The sequence below is a fragment of the Kogia breviceps genome, chromosome 17 (assembly GCF_026419965.1).
Source record: "Kogia breviceps isolate mKogBre1 chromosome 17, mKogBre1 haplotype 1, whole genome shotgun sequence".
Classification (NCBI taxonomy): Eukaryota; Metazoa; Chordata; class Mammalia; order Artiodactyla; family Physeteridae; genus Kogia; species Kogia breviceps.
Window position 1 is genome coordinate 26084163 of NC_081326.1, and position 20875 is coordinate 26105037.

Here is a 20875-nt window from a genome sequence, read left to right on the forward strand (position 1 = left end):
GTAATTATATTTTTTACCTAAATAGAAAGACCTTGAACTTAATAGGATTCTAGGATAAATAAATATCTTTCTCCACTAATCTAAATAAACTTGCATCATTTTATCTTCATCTTCATATTCAATTTCTCAATTCAGTTCTTCAACCAATTGAATTTTGACTCTTATATGGTGTTTTCTGGCTCATGGTTTCACCATGAGTCTTCCAATGTCCTTCCTGCCTCTAACTTTCTTCTTTTGCAACCAAGGTTGTGTAACTCAGATCAGAGCCCTGTACTGGCTTTTTCTCTAATCCCAGGTATGTAGGCTTAGGAATGCACTGTTCAAAGCCTTTTCCAGGGGAAAAATATCCTATGTTCACTCTTTAGGGGCAGCAAAGATTCATGAGCAGCCCAAATCTCTTTCCCTAGCCTAGAACTTCAAGTGGTTCTCTTCTGACCTGGACAAGAACTCAGGTTGAAAAATAATTGTTGATGTCAGTCAGTAAATTAGCCGGATTTTAAAAAATCATATCATGCTATAAATATAAATAATTTTAGTGTTGTGTACAACAAAGGATCTGAGAACTTATGCTTCTCAAAAGTATTTATCCTAAAGACTTAAGACTTGTTTTATCCTTCTCCTAATTAAGCCTTACATTCCAACTTATGTATTTATGAATGCTATCAGCAGTGAAACATAAATCTCTATATTTTAAAATACTTTTTTCTTTTCTTAGTTTCTACAGATAAAGTGAACTGAAGTAATGAATGATGCCATAAAAGCAGAAAAGAAACTGACAACACCCCGAAATGTGAAAGGAGGCTTCTTACTGCATAACAGTATCTTTGGTTCAATTTATAAAAACCCAAATAAAATGGACAGTGTTGTTCAATTTTAGAAATTCCATTTCTTCTATGTTCTAAGCTGTATAATTGTCAGGGTTTTATGGTTTAGATTGTAAATGTGTTTTTTCTTTTGCTAATTATGTTTTTTTTAATCTTAAAATGTGGAGGACATTTATGAATGGTAAGGGAGATACTGTATACAAATGTATATTTGTAAAAGCTATTTTTATGATTAGCATGTTTTACTGTTGATCATATATAAAAGTCAGGTGATATTGCAATTATACACTTAAAACTTATTTCCAACAACGTCATGTAAGAAAAGATGCATTGTATGCTAGTTTTTATAATTTATTTTTAAGTTATAGTTTAAAGTACTTCAGATCATAAGGATAAAATACTTGAAAAGTTTTATTTCTGTCCTCAGTAAGCACCATTTTTATTAATAAATAATGCAAATATTTCAGATGTAATTCAATAGCTAAAGGACTGTTGGTTTGACCTGTGATTAAATTGAACATTCTCTGCTTGACTGAACTGAAATGACCCAATTATTACCCAATATTTCAGTCTGGGTAGGAGATCCCATGGACAGGTTTTAATGCCAATACAGGTAAGAACTAGATTGGCAGGGATGATTGCCTTTTCTTTGGATCCAAAAGTTCAAATTAGTACATACATCACTTCAGTTCATCTCCTATTACTAGGAACTCTCCATTCCCTGGTATTGCAAGTGTTTTCCAGATGCCCTTAGCCATTGTCTTGTGCTGTGGAAATGGAAGAAACCATCTTCACAGACTGTAGGAGAATTCAGCATATAATTTCTTAATAAATACTTTTTCTTTTAAAACAAAGTTGGTGTGTTATCTTTCTTTTGGGGTGCACTTAGTTTTAATACCTGGTTTGAAATTTTAAGTAACTTGTAATGCCACAAAATCAATGCAATAATGAAAGTAGCATAACTTTATTAATATGCATATTATATGTTCTTTATGCCTTCACTTTTCATGGGATGACTTGTATTCTGGAACATATTAATTTGTCATGTAATTGAAAGTCAGATGGCCCTCAATCCATGAAAGAAGGCACACTATGGTTTATATTTCTAGAAGACATATTTTTTTACTCCAAATATAGAATTTTAAGAAAATATTTCAGGATAGAAAGCCAAACTACCTGAACATAGGTATTTATGCTCTGCTCAGATAAAACTCTGCACTAACTGACTGCCAGCTCCTCATTAAAGAGCAGAGAGAAAACATTTAGCATCACCAAGAGCACTTTGTGGATTTAAAGCCACCTTTGTTCAAAGAAATTGAGGGTCTAAAATCAGCTTTGTATGTTTTCTCTTATTTTTCTAGCTTAATTCCTTTAAGGTGATTTATGTTCTTTCTCTATGACTTTCAAATATAAGCTAATGAAATCTTATACAATTTTATCCCACAAGGAATATCAAAAAAAATTCTGAAGAAAAAATAACAATTAGAACTCTGTTATTAAAGAAAAGAAATATATCACATTTTCCTATTTAAAGTCTTTAGCAATTTGCCCACTAGAACCTAAGGGTCTGGATCAGGAATGTGCTTCCTTTTTAAGGGAATGTGAAAAACACAATGTAGTACACTGGTTTTAGCCATAATGGGTGTTGGAGAAATTATAACTGCTGTGGTTGAATTATGAAGCTGCAAAGAACCTGTATGTGGTTCTACAAGGGAATAAAATCAACAGAGTGATTTCTTGGTTTGCTGCCAATAGATGCCTGGGATAATCTGATGCTCCAGAAAGGAAGTGTTGCAGGTACTGTGTATTAAGAAAATACACATGTGGATATTTTTCCAAACTTGTCATTTGTCCTCATAGTAGTCAATAAACAGTGTAACATTTATAACCTGGCATTATTATAAATTAAGAGCATTATCCTTTCTCAGGTATTCATTAACTATTCTCAAAATAAAATGAATAATTCAGATGTCCAAAATAATTCTTTGTTATTGGAATTTGATTTTCTCCACACAGGCCTTGAAATATGAAACCATGGGTCTTTCTCTTTATTCATTACCCATTCCTGGCTTAAAAATTTCTTTTGATGACAATGATGGAATAAAATATACACCAGATCAACAAAATATAGATTATTGGAGATTATAATCCCTGAAGGTTTAGTTTAATAAATGAAAAGGAAGATTTTTAAGAGATGAGGAGGGGAGTGTATACTTCTAACTCCAAATAGCATCAGTCTCATAAAGGAAGAAAAAGGAGCATTTGCTGCTGCATTCAATTCAAGAAAAACATGGGACAATAGACCCACTGCTTGGGAAGTTAGGTAAACTGGGCACTGGAGACAGTGGGAAGGGGGAAATAACAATTTTGCATCCATCTTCTTCAATAAAAGAATAGTTTTCAAAGCAGAAATACACACAAAAAATGATAGAAATGAAACAAGATAAGAGGAAACTATTTTAAATAGATTAAAGTTCGGAGAACAGGAATTACAAATGCAAATGCCTGCAGAGGCCTGATAAGAAATATAAATGCACTAATCAGGCCTGAAGTAAGTTAGCAGACATTCAATGCAACTATGCTGATGAGGAGATACAGCTGGCTGCCTAATTCAGAAATGCAGACCTAGATTGACAAGGTTTCCTGATTTTTCAAAAGAAAGTAGGCATCCAGAGTTTTAAATTAGATATCCTATTTTGTTTTGTTTTAGTATGAATATGAAGGTGAATGAAACCATATCTGTGATTTATATCCAGGATTTAATAGTTGTAAAACTTAAAGGAAAAGCTTAAAATAATGAGAAATAGCAAATTCAGTGTTATCTCTGGTGAGCCAACAAGGGAGAATAGAATAAGAGTATTCAATAGCAGCTGTAATATTTAATATATTAGGAAAATATTTGAATCAAATATTTTAAATCAAATACATATCAAACTAAGTATAGGTTTCCCGTTTGACAGACATTTATATGGCTTTAAAATTTTTACAAAGAGAAACAATACTGCTGTGATCATTCTTGTATGTTTATCTCTCTAAAGTATGCCCTAGATATCAAAAGATTTTAAAACAACAGAAAGGAAAAGAAAAAGGAAAAAACACCAAAACTGTCATCATTACAGACTAAATGATTATCAATATATTAGAATTAATAAGAAAATAATTATTAAGGAATTAATCTGAGTCTAAGGTCAATTATGAATTACACACCGGCATCAAATAGTATGAAAATGTTCAAAAGATAGAATTCACAAGTGAAAATAAACACAATGTACCTAATTCTAAATTTAATCAAAAAATGAAAGAACATTAAATTTACTTTTAGAGTAGTCTACCTCTTTCCATGGAGAATGGGTTGGAAAAGACAGGAACTAAAGCAGAAAGATGAGTTCAGAGTTTTTCACCATTACCTAAAAGAAAAATGATAGTGACTAAGATCAAGTTATTTATAGTAGAATCGGAGACACGTGGTCAAATAAGGATATGATTTGGAAATAGAACCAAGAGGACTTGGTAATGGATTGGATGTGGGGGATGAAGGAAAGTATCAAAGATATTTAAATATAGTTTTGATTAATTGAGTGGTAATGAAATCTACTGAGGCTTGAGACAAATTAGAATAGTAACAAGAGTTCCACCTTAACATATCAGTATTGAAGTTGCCTGTTATGTACAAGTAGATATAAGTAGAGGCTTCTGTTTCCAAGTGAGTGGACTAGCTTGTACCAAAACAACCCTCCCACCAAAAATAATTAAAAATGTATAAAATAGTAAAATGTGTATTTGAAAAAATAAGAAATAGAGCAAAGAGTAAGGGTTTAAGCAGTCAAAATCCTGAAGAAAAAATAAAACTGGAGAAGTGAGCCTGACATTCAGCATCACTTCTCCCCTAGAAGCATTTGACAATATGTAACTGGTGAATCAGAAGATACATCAAAATAAAATACCTAGACAGAAACATGGAGAGAGAAGTAAAAGATGGAAATACAGAAAACAGAGTAAACACATATAATATGGGCACAAGTCTAATATACTTCTGGGATATAATTTCACATCCATCAGATCAGCAAAAACTTTAAGTCTGACAATACTAAATATTGACAAAGCTGTGAAATTTGGAATCACCTAATAAAACAGCAGAACCCTGTGAACTAGCAATTCCTATGAATATCCTAAACTCCAGTATGGATTAGAGAAGAAATTGTAAAGAATGTTCATGCAGCATTGAATTTAATAGTGAAAAAAGGTCATCAAAAGGCAATAGATACATTCATAAATAGAAACCCTAAAAGCACCTTCATTCTTCCAGTTGTCAGGCCCACATACCTTGGTCAATCTTATTCCTTTCAATCTCTCATAACCCCACATCTAAATCATCAGCAAATTCTATACGGTCTACTTTAAAAATGTATCAAAAGTCCAATCACTTCAAACCTCCAATGCCAGCATTCTTGTCCCTAAGCTTAAATACTTGCTAGTTCTATGTACTTGGAGTGATCCATTCCCAGCTCCTTTCCTTTTTTTTTTTTTTCTTTTTTCCCAAGCGCCTTTTCTTGTGTGCAGCTCTAATTCCAGAACTACAAGTAATACAATAAATAATCCAGACAGCCATCTACTGCATGCTTAGGAACATCCTTGGATCAGGAATCAATAAATAGAAACCCCAGCAACCTCATCTATCTCCAATAGCAGTAAGTTCAATTCAGGGTAAAATTTTTCTCAAGAGTACCTGTGGTTGAGATATAATTCATGTACCATACGACTCCGCCATGTAGAGATGGGTTTTGTATATTACAACTTTTTAAAACTTGTGGTAAAATATATATAACCCAAAATTTGTCACTTTGACCATTTTTAAGCGTACAATTCAGTGGCATTAGTCATATTCACAATGTTGTGCAGCCATCACCAGACATATTTGAATTTTCAATAATTAACATGAGAAACATTTTAACTCTGGCCTTAAAAGAGTTCACAAAATCTTAGAACAATTCACAAGTTCACAAGTTAATCATTTTCAAAACCAAGTTAACGGCAGTAATAAAATGCTTATGTAAGGACAATGGTTAAATCAAGAAAGCACTTTGCAGAAGAATCATGGGGGGAATGTATAAGAGTTAGCTATCCACATGAACTTTTAAAATTATTTTTCAGGATTTAAAAAAAAAAAAAACAGGAAACAGGCAAAAGCATGCAACTCCTGAGGGCAATAGGATTCTTCCGTGGAAGCATTTTAATATTTAGTGCCACAATAGGGGCAGGAATCTTTGTGTCTCCTAAAGGGGTATTAAAATATTCCTCACTGAATGTAGCTGTCTCCCTGAGTATTTGGGCTGCTTGTGCTGTGCTGACTTTGATCTCCGCTCTCAGTCACGCAGAGCTGGGGACAACATTCCCTAGAAGTGGAGCACAGTATTATTTCCTCAAAAGATCTCTTGGATCCTCTGTTGCTTTCCTCAGTCTTTGGATCAAACTTTTTACTCATCCCTTAAGACTAGCTACTGAAACCTTGTTATTATCTACCTATACAATTCAGCCTTTCTATGCCGGGTGCCCAGCTCCAGAGCTACCAAAGAAGTGTCTAGCTTTGGCTATTCTGTGGTCTTTGGGACTTCTAAATACTCGAGGGGTGCAAACAGTGGCTTTGTTTCAAACTATCAGTACTGTGGCAAAGATGACTGTCCTCTGCTTCATTTCCCTCACTGGGATTGTGCTGTTAGGGATTGGGAAAAAAGAGAACGTGGCCAGGTTTGAGAACGCTTTCGACGCTGAACTTCCTAAAGTCTCACAGATTGCAGAAGCCTTCCTACAAGGATTGTTTGCATATTCTGGCACGTCAATCCTGAACAGCATAGCAGGTAAATCTTTTTCTGAAATAGTTTTGTCGCAGGCATAAAGTTTTGTCTACAAGTCTGTGGAGAAAGATATATCTGATTTGTTTATTTGTGGGGAATTGAATTAAATCTGTTCTGCATGCTCTACATGTATGTAGTTTAATCATCATTAAGACTTGGTAGATACTTATGTATATAATATACACAGAATTTAGTGTTTTTCAGGTCATTCCCTATCACAAACTTGGGAATTTTATAAAGTTTTCAAGAGAAAATTAAGACCATTCTCAGATTTTTACCATACTTTATTCTAACAATTTTTCAAGATATTTTGAGTTAAATATCAATTATATAAGAAATATATTAACATAATCCATTTGTAAAAAAATAAAACTATTACAGATTTTATATATCCCCTACCACATTGGTAAAATGTCACATCCTAATTTTGATTCCACAATATGTCTTAGAGAAATTTCCATATTAGTTCTTAGTCATGTAACACATTCTTTTAACTGCTGCATAATATTCCTTAGAATGGCTTTACCACACTTTTACATTAGTGGTATTTAAAATGCTTCCCATTTTTTACAATTTCAAGGACTGGTGTAATATCCATGCTTCCCTGCTTATATGCACTGTTGTTTCTGCAGGGCAATGCTGCCCCCTCTGATGTCATGGTACCAAATGAATTTGGTAATAGTTGCATAGCTCTCTAGAGTAAACAAAAGAAATAAATAGAAAACAATTCACTATATTTCTTTTTCATTTTAAAATGATAGGAATATTGAAATTTAAGGAATATATTAAATACTGAAGTTATATAAAACTTCCAAACAAAATCTTTGCAAAAATTTTAATAAGAAACTGGAGTTTGTTCCTCTAAATATAACGTTGCTATAGATTTTGTGTTTGAAATTTCCTTAATACTTTATCAAAACTTTTAGTGATGATTTCTTCAAATTCTAAATTCTTGAATTATTGAATTTTTTTTATGTTCCCCAGTCAATGAGACACGTTGCTCACTCATGTAGATTACTAAAAATTTAACAGTTGATATGATTTTTAAGTACTTTAGCATTTTCCTTTTTTAATTGACAAATGTAACATTGAAATTTCTTGCAATAAAATTAACGAATTTTTAAATATCAAGGCTTTTCAAATAAATTTTAATTTACCTAGCACAAATTAATTATGCCAGCAGTCACCTTGTGGCTAATTTGGCCATTAAAAGGCACATGAGTCATAAGTGAAAATATTGGATATATATGGAGGCAGAGTTTCACAGGTCACTGCTTTTGGAACTGCATCCTCCAGGGGTCACCTAGTCAGTGGGCAGTGGTAGGTTCTGCAAAAATAAATACCCAGATGTTGGTGCACCCCTTGGATAAAGTAAAGCATCCCACTAGAGCAAGCCCAGGTGTTCTTGATAGTGATCATTACCAAAAGACACAGCACAATGCAGCTTTAGACCCAATTCTATTTGAAGCACTCATCTCATTCTCCTCCTACTCCTTGGTTTGATTTGTTATCAAACAAGTTAAACCTTGAATTAAGGACAAGAATCCCATAACTGGAACTGATAGAGAAGTGTAACTTCAGATCAATATGGTTGTGTTTGGAATGTCTTGTGAAATTTTCTGGATCTGCAGACTATTAGAGCAGAAGGTCGAATGCGATGAGTACAGTAGCAAGTCCAGAACTGGTGGTTAATTGAATGGGGCTGGCTATCAGAACCAGCACTTAATTAACTTACCAAATTTAGAGATCTGCGTTCTTCCATCTCAAAATAGGGTGATCCTCACTAGAAAGAACTATCTCCCTCAAGTTTGGTTCTCCGAGTTCCTGAGCTGTCATATTCCTGACTAATTGTAAACAGAATAGATAGCTTGTGTCTAGAGTCTTATGCCAGGTCCTCCCAAAGGGATAACACTGCATTCCAAGCACCACTATACATCCTTTATATTTATCTCTGAAATAACGAATTATATTAGGTCTCAAAGCCATCAGTGCATCCATCTCAGTAGCAGGTCTGACATTATCAAAGGAGTCTCTAGTGACATAGAGAACTGTTGGGACTCGAGTTCTATCCACTCAATTACAAAAGGACAAAAGGCCACTGCTTCCATAACATGACTTGTATGACTTTTTCAAGGAACAATCAGACAAGATACCATGGTATGCTGTTTAGAAAATCAGCATCACACAAAGCACGTTATTATTGTGAGCAGTTTAAAGAGAGCCTCAGATTTAATAATCTGCCTAGAATTCCCATTGTTAGTGAAGGGAATTTAGGAGGAGAAATAGAGATACACAGTATTGGCTGACCCTTAGAGGAAGTTGCATTAATAATGGCCCCACCTGCTTGGATTTGCATTCACTCCTCTGCCAAAGTCCTGAAAGCAGACTTGAAAAGGGTAGTTCCCCATCTCTATGCACAAGCTGGCCCAGAACAAGTCGTGACTTCTGGACGCATCAATACCCTGATTGGCTTCCTATTAGAGGAACTTTTCAGAGACAGAATATACATGAATACTTGGAAACCCTCCTGACACTTAGCATGTTGCAATATACAGTAGTCCCCCCTTATCCACAGGGGATATGTTCCAAGACACCCAATGGATGCCTGAAACCATGGATAGGACCGAACCCTATATCTACGATGTTTTTTCCTATATATATTATGTTTTCTCCTATATTACGGGATCAGGACAGTAGCATATACAGCGTGGATCCTAGAAAAAGGGATGATTCTCGTCCTGGGCAGGACAAGCAGGATGGCATGAGATTTCATCACAGTACTCAGAACAGCATGCAATTTAAACTTTATGAATTGTTCACTTCTGGAATGTTCTATTTAATATTTTCAGACCACGGTTAACTGCAGGTAACTGAAACCATGGAAAGTGAAACTGCAGATGTGTGTGGGGGGAGGGGTACTGTATCTCAGTTTCAGGGGGAAAAAAAGGACTTCTTGAGGACTGGTGAGCCTGAAGCACCCATTCTCTTAAGTTGCTGCAAGATGGAAATCTATGACAGACTTCATTCACCCTCAAGAAATCCAGCTTAGTCCTCCAGAAACTAAAGTTGTGCACACATGGGAGAGAAAAAAAGGCTCATTAGACAAAACTTTCCCCTCCCTTTATGAGAGACCAAGCAGGAGAGTCTAAGCAGACAGAACCCCCACCATAAGCTGCTCCTCTCCTACGGTTGGAGATCAGAGGCCCTAGTCTTAGTTTACACTGAAGAAAGGAATACCGCAGGAAACACAAGCCACTGTTTTCCTAGACACACTTAAAATTTGGCAATACTCCCAGGTCCTAAGGCTTTGACCAAAGTTGGGATCTGTTAGAGAAGATAAGGAATTTTCCATATTAAAAACAGCCAGCTGGGCCAAGATACAATATTCTCAAAGGACTCTTTATAAAGGATGTTGTTTTTTGAACAGTGGTGGGAAAAGAGTAGGATGAGGAAGAAAGCGTTCAGCTGGCACAGGTTAAATTTTTCTTATCTTTTACTCTTCACTTCTTAAAGAAAAAAAAAATCCATGTTAGACGTTAATGTGAGTTTTATAAATTTCCAAAGTGGGAGTTAAAATTATTAGTCAATTTTCTTATGGTATAAATTAAAAATCATAAGTTTTCATAAACCATTAATTTTAAATTATAAATAATGATATACATATATAAAACTTAAAATTTTACATAAAATTCACTTTTTCTTGTTTTTTAATCAGTGGTTGATTACTAAATTGAACATATTAAACATCACTAAAGAATATAAACTCATTCACAATTTATAAACTGTTTTAACTGCATGTTAAAATGTATTTAATTTTTAAGCACTTTAAATGTCTGACTTGCAAAGCCTTTCTAATCACTTATGTCCTGTAACACTAAAATATCGTCTTAAATATGATGAATTTTAAGTTCTCTTGTATACTTAAATACTGTTTATAAACAATGTCTCCTATATTTGCAACTTAAAATCGCACACCTGAAAATTCATTTACATTTAAAATTTAAGTAGCAAGGCTGTTCTTTCAGGTTATCTAACATTCCAGATTCTCATAAAAATTAGACACTGGCACAAACTGTGTAATTTAGCAGAAAATAAATGGTATCAAAGGTTTTCATTTACCTGATCATTGTTGTATTTAAGTTGAAAAAACATTCCCATCTTATATTGGGTTTCGTAGAAGCAGAGCCTGAGATGGGGATCCTTGTGCAAGCACTTTATTGAGGGCCTACTTCCAAGAGACAGCTGTGAGGAGTGAAGGAAACAGGACAGGGTGGTGGGGTGCGGTGGAGCTGAACAAACATGTGGTTTCAGCTGAAGTCTACCCTCCGCCAGATCCTACAGAGCCACACTGTCCAACCTGGTAACCACCAGCCACATTGGCTAGTGAGCATCTAAAATGTAGTTAGTCAAAGTGAGGTGTTCCATAGGTGTAAAATACACACCAGAAATCAAAATCTTGAATGAGCAAAACAATGTCCAATAGCTCATTAATACTTTTTTATAAGTGTTACATACTGCAATGATAACATTTTGGATACCTGGGGATAAATATATATTAATAATTCCATTTCATTGGTTTTTCTTTTATGTAGCTACTAGAAAATTTTAAATTACATAAATGGCTCACAGTAAAATTTTATTAGACAGTATTGCTAGAATAGGAATAATACAAAATGTTCCCAACTAGAGGCATTTGGGATGGGCTTTTGTACCTTTTATCAGTTCATAAATGACTGTGGGCTGCCTCTGAGGGGAGAAAGTAAACTTCTAGATTTTTCGAAGCAAGGCAGCTTCCTCCCCTCCCTGCCAAATCACCCAAGGACTAAGGGCAATTCTCGGGAGAAGGGTTCAGCTGTGGGGAACTTGCAGCCATTATTCACAGAAGGTGGAGGAGAGGAGAACCTGCCAGTCAAGTTGTAAAGTCATTTACCCACACAGGGGATCAGGGTCACTATCACAGTTGACTGAAGCTGCTGGGTGGACCATCCCTTCTTATACAGTTACTTACACTTCCCAGATTCAAGATAAGACATATGATCTGAGCACTTGATGCTTCAAGTTACATATGCACGGGCTGGTTCTGTCACACCGTTGCTATAGTAATAGGAGACCCCAAGACCTCACAATTCAGCTGACATTGATTTTATACCAATATCACCTGATTTCTTTCCAGTTGGAATTTGGATGGACAGAATGTCTCGATTCTACATGACTTACAACAAATTTCCTTCACTGCTTGAGTAGATTCAAACAATCTCTTGACTGCCTGATGGACTCTAAATTGTTTTCCTGTTATTATTTTATTCATAACCCATCAGATCCTGAATTCCATTCACACCTTTCTTACTTATGATGACTCAGTAGTCATTTTAATACAGTAAATTTGCCTAGGTAGGAAAAGTTTGCTTGGGAGAGTAAGGATGAGAAAGGAACTTCCTCAGAGGTCAATTTGCTTGAGGGAAAGAGATGATGAGAGAACCGTTACTTCTGAAAAAAGGAAGAAATTACATATCTCAGATGGGATGAAGAGACATGCTACATCCCAGTCTTTTTTTTAAACAATCGTACATTTTTTATTTGTACAAATCTGTGGGCGGGCAATCTTTGTTGCCAGCTGCAAAACCTGTTTCCCAAAGCCCAACAGCTAGTAAGGGTCACAGCCAGGTTAGAACCTCAGAGCATTTAGGTCCAGGCCTATGCTCTTAACCACTCCCCTGAACTTCCTTTTTAAGAAAAAGAGTATGAGGTTTAGGAATTTTGAGATAATATGTCAATTTTAGGAATTCACTATTGATGCAATGTCTCCTCCCCTGAGGTAAGGCCCCTACAATTAACAGAAACTGACCGAAAGGCCCCTACAATTGACACAAACTGAACCAAACATTGTTAGGTGCCTTGAGCTCATCGCTGCTTTTGGTGTAAAAACTTTATTATGTATTGGAGTTCAAACATTTTCTCAACTGAGGCCGTCTATCCAAGAGGGTGGGAGTAATTGTCAAAAAGAACTCTGCACCTTCTATCCAAGAAATCCATCACCTCGAGGCACCTTCTGTCCAAGAAATCCATCACCTCAAGGTCCAAGAGATCTAGCTACATGAAGGCTGGAGGGTACAGTGGTTACTGTCTGGTGTCAGACCAAACTTTGTTAAAATCCTGCCCTCACCATGTATTTGCTGTGTGACCTTGGGCAAGTCTCTTAACCTCTCTGAGTCCCTGCAGTTTCCTCTGTATTTGAAATGTAGACAAAGCACAGTATGTCCTTGATGCTATCGTGGGTATTCAATACTACTCTTTGGAAGGCTCTGTGACAGAGCAAGACATAGATGCGCTCACAAAAGGCTGCCATGGCATGGGGGAGGGGGAGGTCTGTTTTCTTTTTGCACCAACTGACCCTTTTGCATAGAAGGCTACCCACTGAGTTTTTCACATAGTTCCCTCCCTCACTTCCTTTAGGTCTTCCCTCAGATGTCATTTCTCGGATAACTTATTTAATGCAAACTTCCTCCCCCCACTCTGCCCTCATCCCTGCTTCATTTCTTTCTCTTTTTTTATTGAGGTATAGTTGATTTACAACATTATATAAGTTTCAGGTGTACAACATAGTGATTCACAGGTTTTAAAGGTTATAGTCTATTTATAGTTATCATAAAATATTGGCTATATACTATGCACTGTACAATATAACCTTGTAGCTTATCATTTTATACATAGTAGCTTGTATTAAATAGTCTTTTCCATCACTGTAAATCTATAATCATGAAATAGTTGGAATAATTTGATTTTTAGTATAAGATGGGGAGAAATCCAAGCTTTCAGGCAAAATTTGCAAAGGAGTAGAATCAGTCAAGCAGATGAGGAAACAACAGACACATGAATAATACTTTCTCATTCTTTTCATTACAAAGAAGTCTTCAAAAGTCTCATAATAATATGACCTTTTCTGATGAGTTTATTTGTGTTTTTTAGGAGAGATAAAAAATCCTGGTGAAAATATTCCCAAATCTCTGATTACTGTCCTTCCCATGGTGGCTGTGATTTACTTACTGACTAATGTATCCTACCTGGCAGTTTTGACTCCCAGGGAAATCATCTCTGCAGGTATGAATGTGTCTAGACAAAGAGGAAATAGTCACTACTACCTCCTCTGAATAAACAGGGACTCCTATATACCGCTAGTTTTTCGATACACCCATAAGAGTGTAAATGTGATGTGGTCCTGCTTTGGTTTTCACAAGAAAGGAAGAATAATCATCTAAACAATCTATTAAAAAAATGAGCACATGCTAAAGACTAAGGTCGAAGGGTACAAGAATGTGAAGAAGCAAGAACTGAAAAAAGAATGAGGAGGAGGAGGAGGAAGAAGAGGAGGAGAGACATGGAGGAGAAAGAGGAAAGAGATGAGGAGAAACAGGAGCAAGCAAGGCAAGAAGGCAAAGAAGAAACACTTTGTTAGAAGATGTTCCACCCTTTAAGGTGCACCCAGATACCTGCCCTCAAAATAGTTGTTTGGAACAAGCAGTACCCTCTTCATTATCTTCATTTTTCAGATGAGGAGACTGTAGCGAGGGAAGTTAAATAATGAACAGCATTGATAAGATTCAAAAATAGGTCTCAGTCATGCTCTTCTAATGATAAAAGATTACTTCTTGTTCAGGTTATTGCTAGTAATGGATTGTAAATGTGGACGGCAATTTGCGAGATCTGACCTTCAAAAATATATTCTTCCCAATTCCATCAAGCATGGTGCTCAAAATTACACAGCTAGTCATTGAAAAAGACAGACTCAAATCCAGGTTGTTTGACTCCAAGACCTGTGTTCTCAACCACCATACTAAAATGCCTCAACACAAGCAAACCAAATCAAAGCATAACCACCACTAATAGGGCCTATTAGCAAAGCAAGTAATAGTATGAATATTTATTAATATATATCAGATGATGAATTTTATTAATACATATAATCATATAACATACACATGACTAAATGGAGATATAACAAAAAGTTAATAGTAAATGGTGCCATCTGAATGATAATATTGCAAGATATCTTTTATTTCCTTTTTTATACCGTTCATATTTTCCACAATTAGCATGTTGTACTTATGATCAGAAAAAAAAAAACATTTTAATGCCAAATAATTATATTTCCACAGAATCAAGTGATGAATTTTTATGACACCACTGGGTCTTTTTTTAAAAAATGTTAAATTATGTTCACTTTACTTTAAAAAGGCAGGGCAGTATTTGAAATATATTAGAAAATTTCTACAAACTTTTAATTTTTAAAAAATAGTTACTCCTGGGCTTCCCTGGTGGCGCAGTGGTTGACAGCCCGCCTGCCGATGCAGGGGATACGGGTTCGTGCCCCATCCGGGAAGATCCCACATGCCTCGGAGCGGCTGGGCCCGTGAGCCATGGCCACTGGGCCTGCGCGTCCGGATCCTGTGCTCCGCAAAGGGAGAGGCCACAGCACTGAGAGGCCCGCATAGCAGAAAAAAAAAAAAAAAAAAATAGTTACTCCTAAAAGAAGAGAAGTTTGGTTTTCTAGAAAATTCATTTACTGAGAACAACTAACTCTTCAAATATTCTGGATAGATGTCAAATAATACATCAACAAAAACATAGACTCCAAAAATATTGTATATACAGATAGGCACAGGGGTCTATGAACACGTATAGGGTGTGTGGTTTTGGAGGGGCTGACTGTGTCACTCCAGTAACTAGAATTCCCCTGTAATGAATGTGTTTTCAAGACCAGAGTCACAAAGAGGATCTGTCTAGTGAACCACACCACTGAACTGGAGTTCTGCTCTATCATCTGCATTCAAAGCCTTTACAAAAAGAATCTTAGAAGTTCATTTTTAAAAAAAACAATATTTTACATGGTTCCAAAAGTCAAAAGGTGTATTTATGCATCTTCTCTGAGACTAGTATAAAAATGTTATGTTGATTCTAAAAGAAAAAGAGGAATATAAATTTCTAAAAGTAAAAAGAAACCTGTTGCTTCCCACAATTTGGTTTCACAGGAATACAGTAACACACTAAAGGAGATTTTTTTTAACAATGAAAATAGAGGGGGAGAACTATAATTTGCCTTTCACTCTACTTCCAAACCAGGCAGCAAGTTCTGTAAAGACCCACCTCACTTAACACCTCTCTCTTTGGGTGTTCCCTCCCCTTCTTTCCCCCACTCAGTGCCCAGACCCTTATTTTTCTTACTTCATTTACAGCAATAACCTCCTAATGTATATGCTCACCTCTAACTTCCTCCTTCCAATCCAGCCTCCACTCAGTCTCTAGAGATGACTCTATAAAACACAAATCTAATCCTGTCATCTCCCTACTTAAATATTCCACCATCTAGTTTTCTTGCATCTCCTCCCAGTCACACTCTCACAGCTGCTGCAACCACCACCCCATCACTCCATCATCACCTTCCTTCAGACCAACTATCAACTCCTAACCTGACCATGACAGGTTCTCCAAGATCTGACTCAAGCCTAACTTTCTATCCTCATCTCCTGCCTTCTCTTGCACACACACACACACACACCCTCACCACACATCAGACTTTCTAAACAATTTACTGTGTTTCCAGAATAAATACTATCTCTCTGCCTCCCTCACAATGCCATCTCACCACTACCCGCCTAATTTAGATGCCTTTCTCATGCTTAATGTCCCACTTATAAGATTTATTCTAAGTTTAATACACTTTGAGCCCTGAAAAGTGCCTCCTAAAATCTCATGCACAAGCTAGTCTTAGAAAGTTTGAAATTCAGTGGCAAATCACCCCTTCCAAGGCATTCTACTGACCAATACAGACCACAAGGCCAGACCGTATTCAAGAATAAGTAAAGAGACTCCCTTTCTTGGAAGGAGCTGCAAAATCATATTACAAAGTTTATGGTTGCAGAGAAAGTGAAGAATTATTGCCATAGTTTCAATCAAAGGGACTGACTTTTTTGAAATTTTTCTAAAATTTTCATAGATGCTGTTGCTGTTACCTGGACAGACAAAATAATCCCTTCCATGAAATGGGTGATTTCTTTTGGAATTTCAACTTCGATATTTAGCAGCATGTGTTGTACAGTGCTTTCGGCATCAAGGATGATCTACACAGCAAGCCAAGAAGGACAACTGCCTTTGATCTTCTCGATGCTCAATAACCACTCGTGTCCAACCATGGCTGTCAGCCAGATAATCATCTTAACTTCAGTTGTTATTATAACCTCAGATTTGATCAATTTAATAAAATATTCAGGATTAGCAATATGGTTTTTAAGAGGGTTACATATGATAGGTTTACTTAAACTAAGGTACCAGGAACCCAATCTACCTAGACCTTACAAGGTAAATCAAAATTAAAATGTTAATATTAAACTTCTATTCTCTTTCTAGGAATATAATTTCTTATTCTATATGGGATGCTTCTAACCAGTCATGAGTCAAATTTATGAAACCTCTGAACCAGACCTCCATTTCCCCATTTACTGATGTGTAATTGACTGTATGGGCTGCACTTGGTTTGATTTTTCTAGAGTAAAATGCCAAAACTGATTCTCCTCAAGGAAGACAGATGTTATCCTTTTTGTCATCTTTCAGGAGCTAGGCAATAACACTCCTGAGGGGAGGGCTTTTTGCCCAGCTCAAAAGCACATCCTCGGGCTTCCCTGGTGGCGCAGTGGTTGAGAATCCGCCTGCCGATGCAGGGGACGCGGGTTCGTGCCCCGGTCCGGGAGGATCCCACGTGCCGCGGAGCGGCTGGGCCCGTGAGTCATCGCTGCTGAGCCTGCGTGTCCGGAGCCTGTGCTCCACAACGGGAGAGGCCACAACAGTGAGAGGCCCGCATATCACAAAAAAAAAGCATCTCCTCAGCCCATGAACAAATGAGGGTGATGTGGTATACTCTTCTTGTGTATGGCCTTGATAGGGTATTTATTTTATAAAATAATATGTTAATCTAAGCCTCCGTTTAGGTGATTTCAAAAATTTTGAACCTGAACTTAACCAGCAAGATAGACTCACTATCCTCTAGGTAATGTCAGCAGGGCTACTGTAGGTTCCTAGAGTGTCTTCGTGCAAAATATAACAAAGCACCCCTCCCTCTAGGCAGCCACAGCCCCGTGCCCAGGCACAGAGCCTGGGGAGCTAGATATCAGCCCCCTTTTGACCCCTCAGATGGCTATGCTTGTATGAGTGTGAACTGCCTAAGCAACCATATGCAAAAGAAATAAAATCAGACTCTCATTTGAAAAGACCATTCTGACAATAGTGTAGAAAGTGAATTAGAAGGAGGGGTGAGCAGATTCAGGTCAAACAGCTGGCATAGATTTTCTTAGCTTTACCCCCATTTAACTCAGGAGAATCCTAGATCTCAGAGATTAAGTAAATTACCCTAGATAAAAGGATCAGGGTTGGGATTTAAACCACACATTCTGATTTCAGAGACCAAATTTTTGTTATATTTACTGAAAAGATAGTAATGAACTTTTTTATTCTATAACGGATCCACTGAGGAAATTTTCTCTGGTCTTAGCATCAGGAATGCTTGGGCCTCTTCTAAACAACTGATTTGCTTATACCTTCTGGTGGCCTGCTTTCAGAATCTATATGGGGCTTTGTGGCATGTATTTTGTGAGCCAAATTTATTGTTTATACATGTTTCTTTATTTCCCTCATTTCTTTTTTAAATTTTCATTTATTTTGCCTTGGTATAAAATAAGCCATACCTTGCTATAATGTAAATCCTAAAAGCTTCTAAACAGTCTTTGTTTTATTCTTTAATAATATTATAAATATAATCCAGTGGCCCATATAATTAATATACTTCCTGGTTGTAGAGATTGTATGGAAAATAAAATGATAGTCCCATATTTCATGCCAGTGACCATAAAACCACTTGAGTGTGCTTGTTAAAAATCTGAATTCCCAGTCTCACCCCTGGAGGTTCTAATTTAGTAGGTCTTAGTTGGGCCTAAGGAATCTGTATATCTTTTTTTTTTTTTTTTTTTTTTTTTTTGCGGTATGCGGGCCTCTCACTGTTGTGGCCTCTCCCGCTGCGGAGCACAGCCTCCGGACACGCAGGCCCAGCGGCCATGGCTCACGGGCTTAGTTGCTCCGCGGCATGTGGGATCCTCCCGGACCAGGGCACGAACCCGTGTTCCCTGCATCGGCAGGCGGACTCTCAACCACTGCGCCACCAGGGAAGCCCAGGAATCTGTATATTTATCAATTATCTTGGGGATTCTTATGCAGAGAGGTCGATTGACCATATTTTAAGAAACACTAGCTTAGACAGTTCTGACTTTCTTCCCTCCCCCCAAAATGGATCCCTCTTGACCATGTCCCAAGTTGAAAAAAGTAAACAATAATATCTTGAATTTGAGTCAGCCATTTATTCAACAAATATGCAGTGACTATCTGCTGTTTCAGGCACTCTGCTAGGCAGTTCAGAGAAATAAAGACGAATCTTTCCATCAAGAATCTTCTTAGCCTCATAGAAGAGTAAGAAATGTATACAAATCACTGTTACAAAGTTAATTAAGAAATGCCATTTGTTGAGCACATTTTACTGAAGTAGACGATGCAATTCTGACAAAGATTATAGGAGACCAGCATTAGATAAAAAAATCGTCTTGCAAATGAGTCTAAGAGGACCCTTATTTTTTGACATTCAGACTTTATATTTAAACTGTAATAACACACAACACACACATATTTCAGGAATATTTGATTAAAAACCTCTGAACATAATTATCCATTAGTATCCGCCGACCCACCGTGTCCTTCCTTCAGTTGTGGTAGGGGTGTGGGGCCCTGAGGGTCTCACTGTGCCGTGTTTGGGGTCCCTGTGGAACAGGCACTTGGGGAACCACCTTCTGGTTGTTCTCTGCCAATGGGTCTGAAGATCAGATTAATTAGGTAAAGTTATACTGCTAGTCAGTGTCACAAGCTCCCTGGAGAAGAACCATCTTTATCTGTCCTAAATACCTCTGTATCCTTAGCATAGCACATGCCACTAAGTAATTCAGTGAATATTTCTCGAAAGAATGAGCAATTAAAATAACAGAGATTGCATTTCTAACCAGAATTTTCTGATTCCAGTATTTCTGCTGTTTCTATTACTTGATGGTGCTGCCCTAAGAAATACTGGCACATACTCCCTTAAAGAAGCATTATAAACAAATATTTCAGTTATGACATTACTGGATTTTCAAATTCCCAAAACTAAGAATGCTTCAATGATTAATACTAGAATGACATAGTTAATTTTTGATGATGTTTAAGTGTATTTTTTCTATGCCTGAAAATGAAGCACTAATTTTAGTAAATAAATGACAATGTCTGATAAATTGAGTAGGCATTCATGAAAACTATAGAATAAATAAAATACAGTTCCACTTTTTTACAGTCATTCAGTCTGCCATTGATTTACTTTCTGTAATGTAATACTGACCCTGTCCCTCTAAATATATTTGAAAATATATTTGTAGTTTTCTCCCTGATGTTTGGAAACATTTGTTCCATAAGAAAGAGAATGTTCTTATGTTGTTTATAGAAACCTGAGGACAACGTCATCACTAATCTTAATCTTTTTTTTACTTTCAGGTGCCTTTGCCATTTATATTTGGAAGCATAGCTATATCTTTGTTTCTGATTTTGACGCCATTGATTCAGGCTCCTAAAATAGAGCATGTCTATGGGCTTATCTTTATGTTCAGTGGACTCCTGTGCTACTGGATTCATGTTCACCTTAATCAACATTCTGTCTGTTTTGTCAAAATCACTTGTTATTTACAATTACTGTTTAATGTTTCACCACCTGAAGACCATGATGAAGGTACTTCAACAGGAAAAAAAGACCTTACAGAAATCTTTGTAAATAAGAAACTTTAAAATGTAAAATGTTTAATGAATGAATACATTCTTAAAGGTAACCTTTGCTTTAAAATATATACACACAAACACAAAGCCTCTACCTCCTGCCAACCCTCAGCTACACATATCAAATTCATCCCCCTAGCTACATATTCAAACTCTTTACAATTCAAATTATTCTCTTGTAACTGAAGCCTTAGTTCCATAGTGCCCAACATGTTTCTTCTTGGTCAAAAAATTTAAATGCGCACGCGTGCGCGCGCACACACACACACACACACACACACACACACACACACACAAAGTTTAAAAGGCATA

At 36.5% G+C, this 20875-nt stretch overlaps 2 protein-coding genes across 16 annotated transcripts in view; both read left to right on the forward strand.

Moving 5' to 3' along the window:
• RALYL (RALY RNA binding protein like) overlaps positions 1-1678 on the forward strand; it is an 832931-nt gene extending 831253 nt beyond the window's left edge. For all 15 annotated transcript variants that reach the window (XM_067018139.1, XM_067018137.1, XM_067018147.1 and 12 more), the window contains one exon: positions 716-1678. In XM_067018139.1, coding sequence (XP_066874240.1) covers positions 716-733 — 18 coding nt within the window. In that variant the 3' untranslated portion in view covers positions 734-1678. The remainder of the gene's footprint in view (positions 1-715) is intronic.
• Positions 1679-6012: 4334 nt separating this feature from the next.
• LOC131743780 (solute carrier family 7 member 12-like) lies at positions 6013-20575 on the forward strand. Its single transcript, XM_059042740.2, has 4 exons — positions 6013-6679; positions 13643-13774; positions 16668-17029; positions 20288-20575. Exons 1-4 carry the CDS (start codon positions 6013-6015, stop codon positions 20573-20575), a joined length of 1449 nt encoding a protein of 482 aa, XP_058898723.1.
• Positions 20576-20875: the final 300 nt, after the last annotated feature.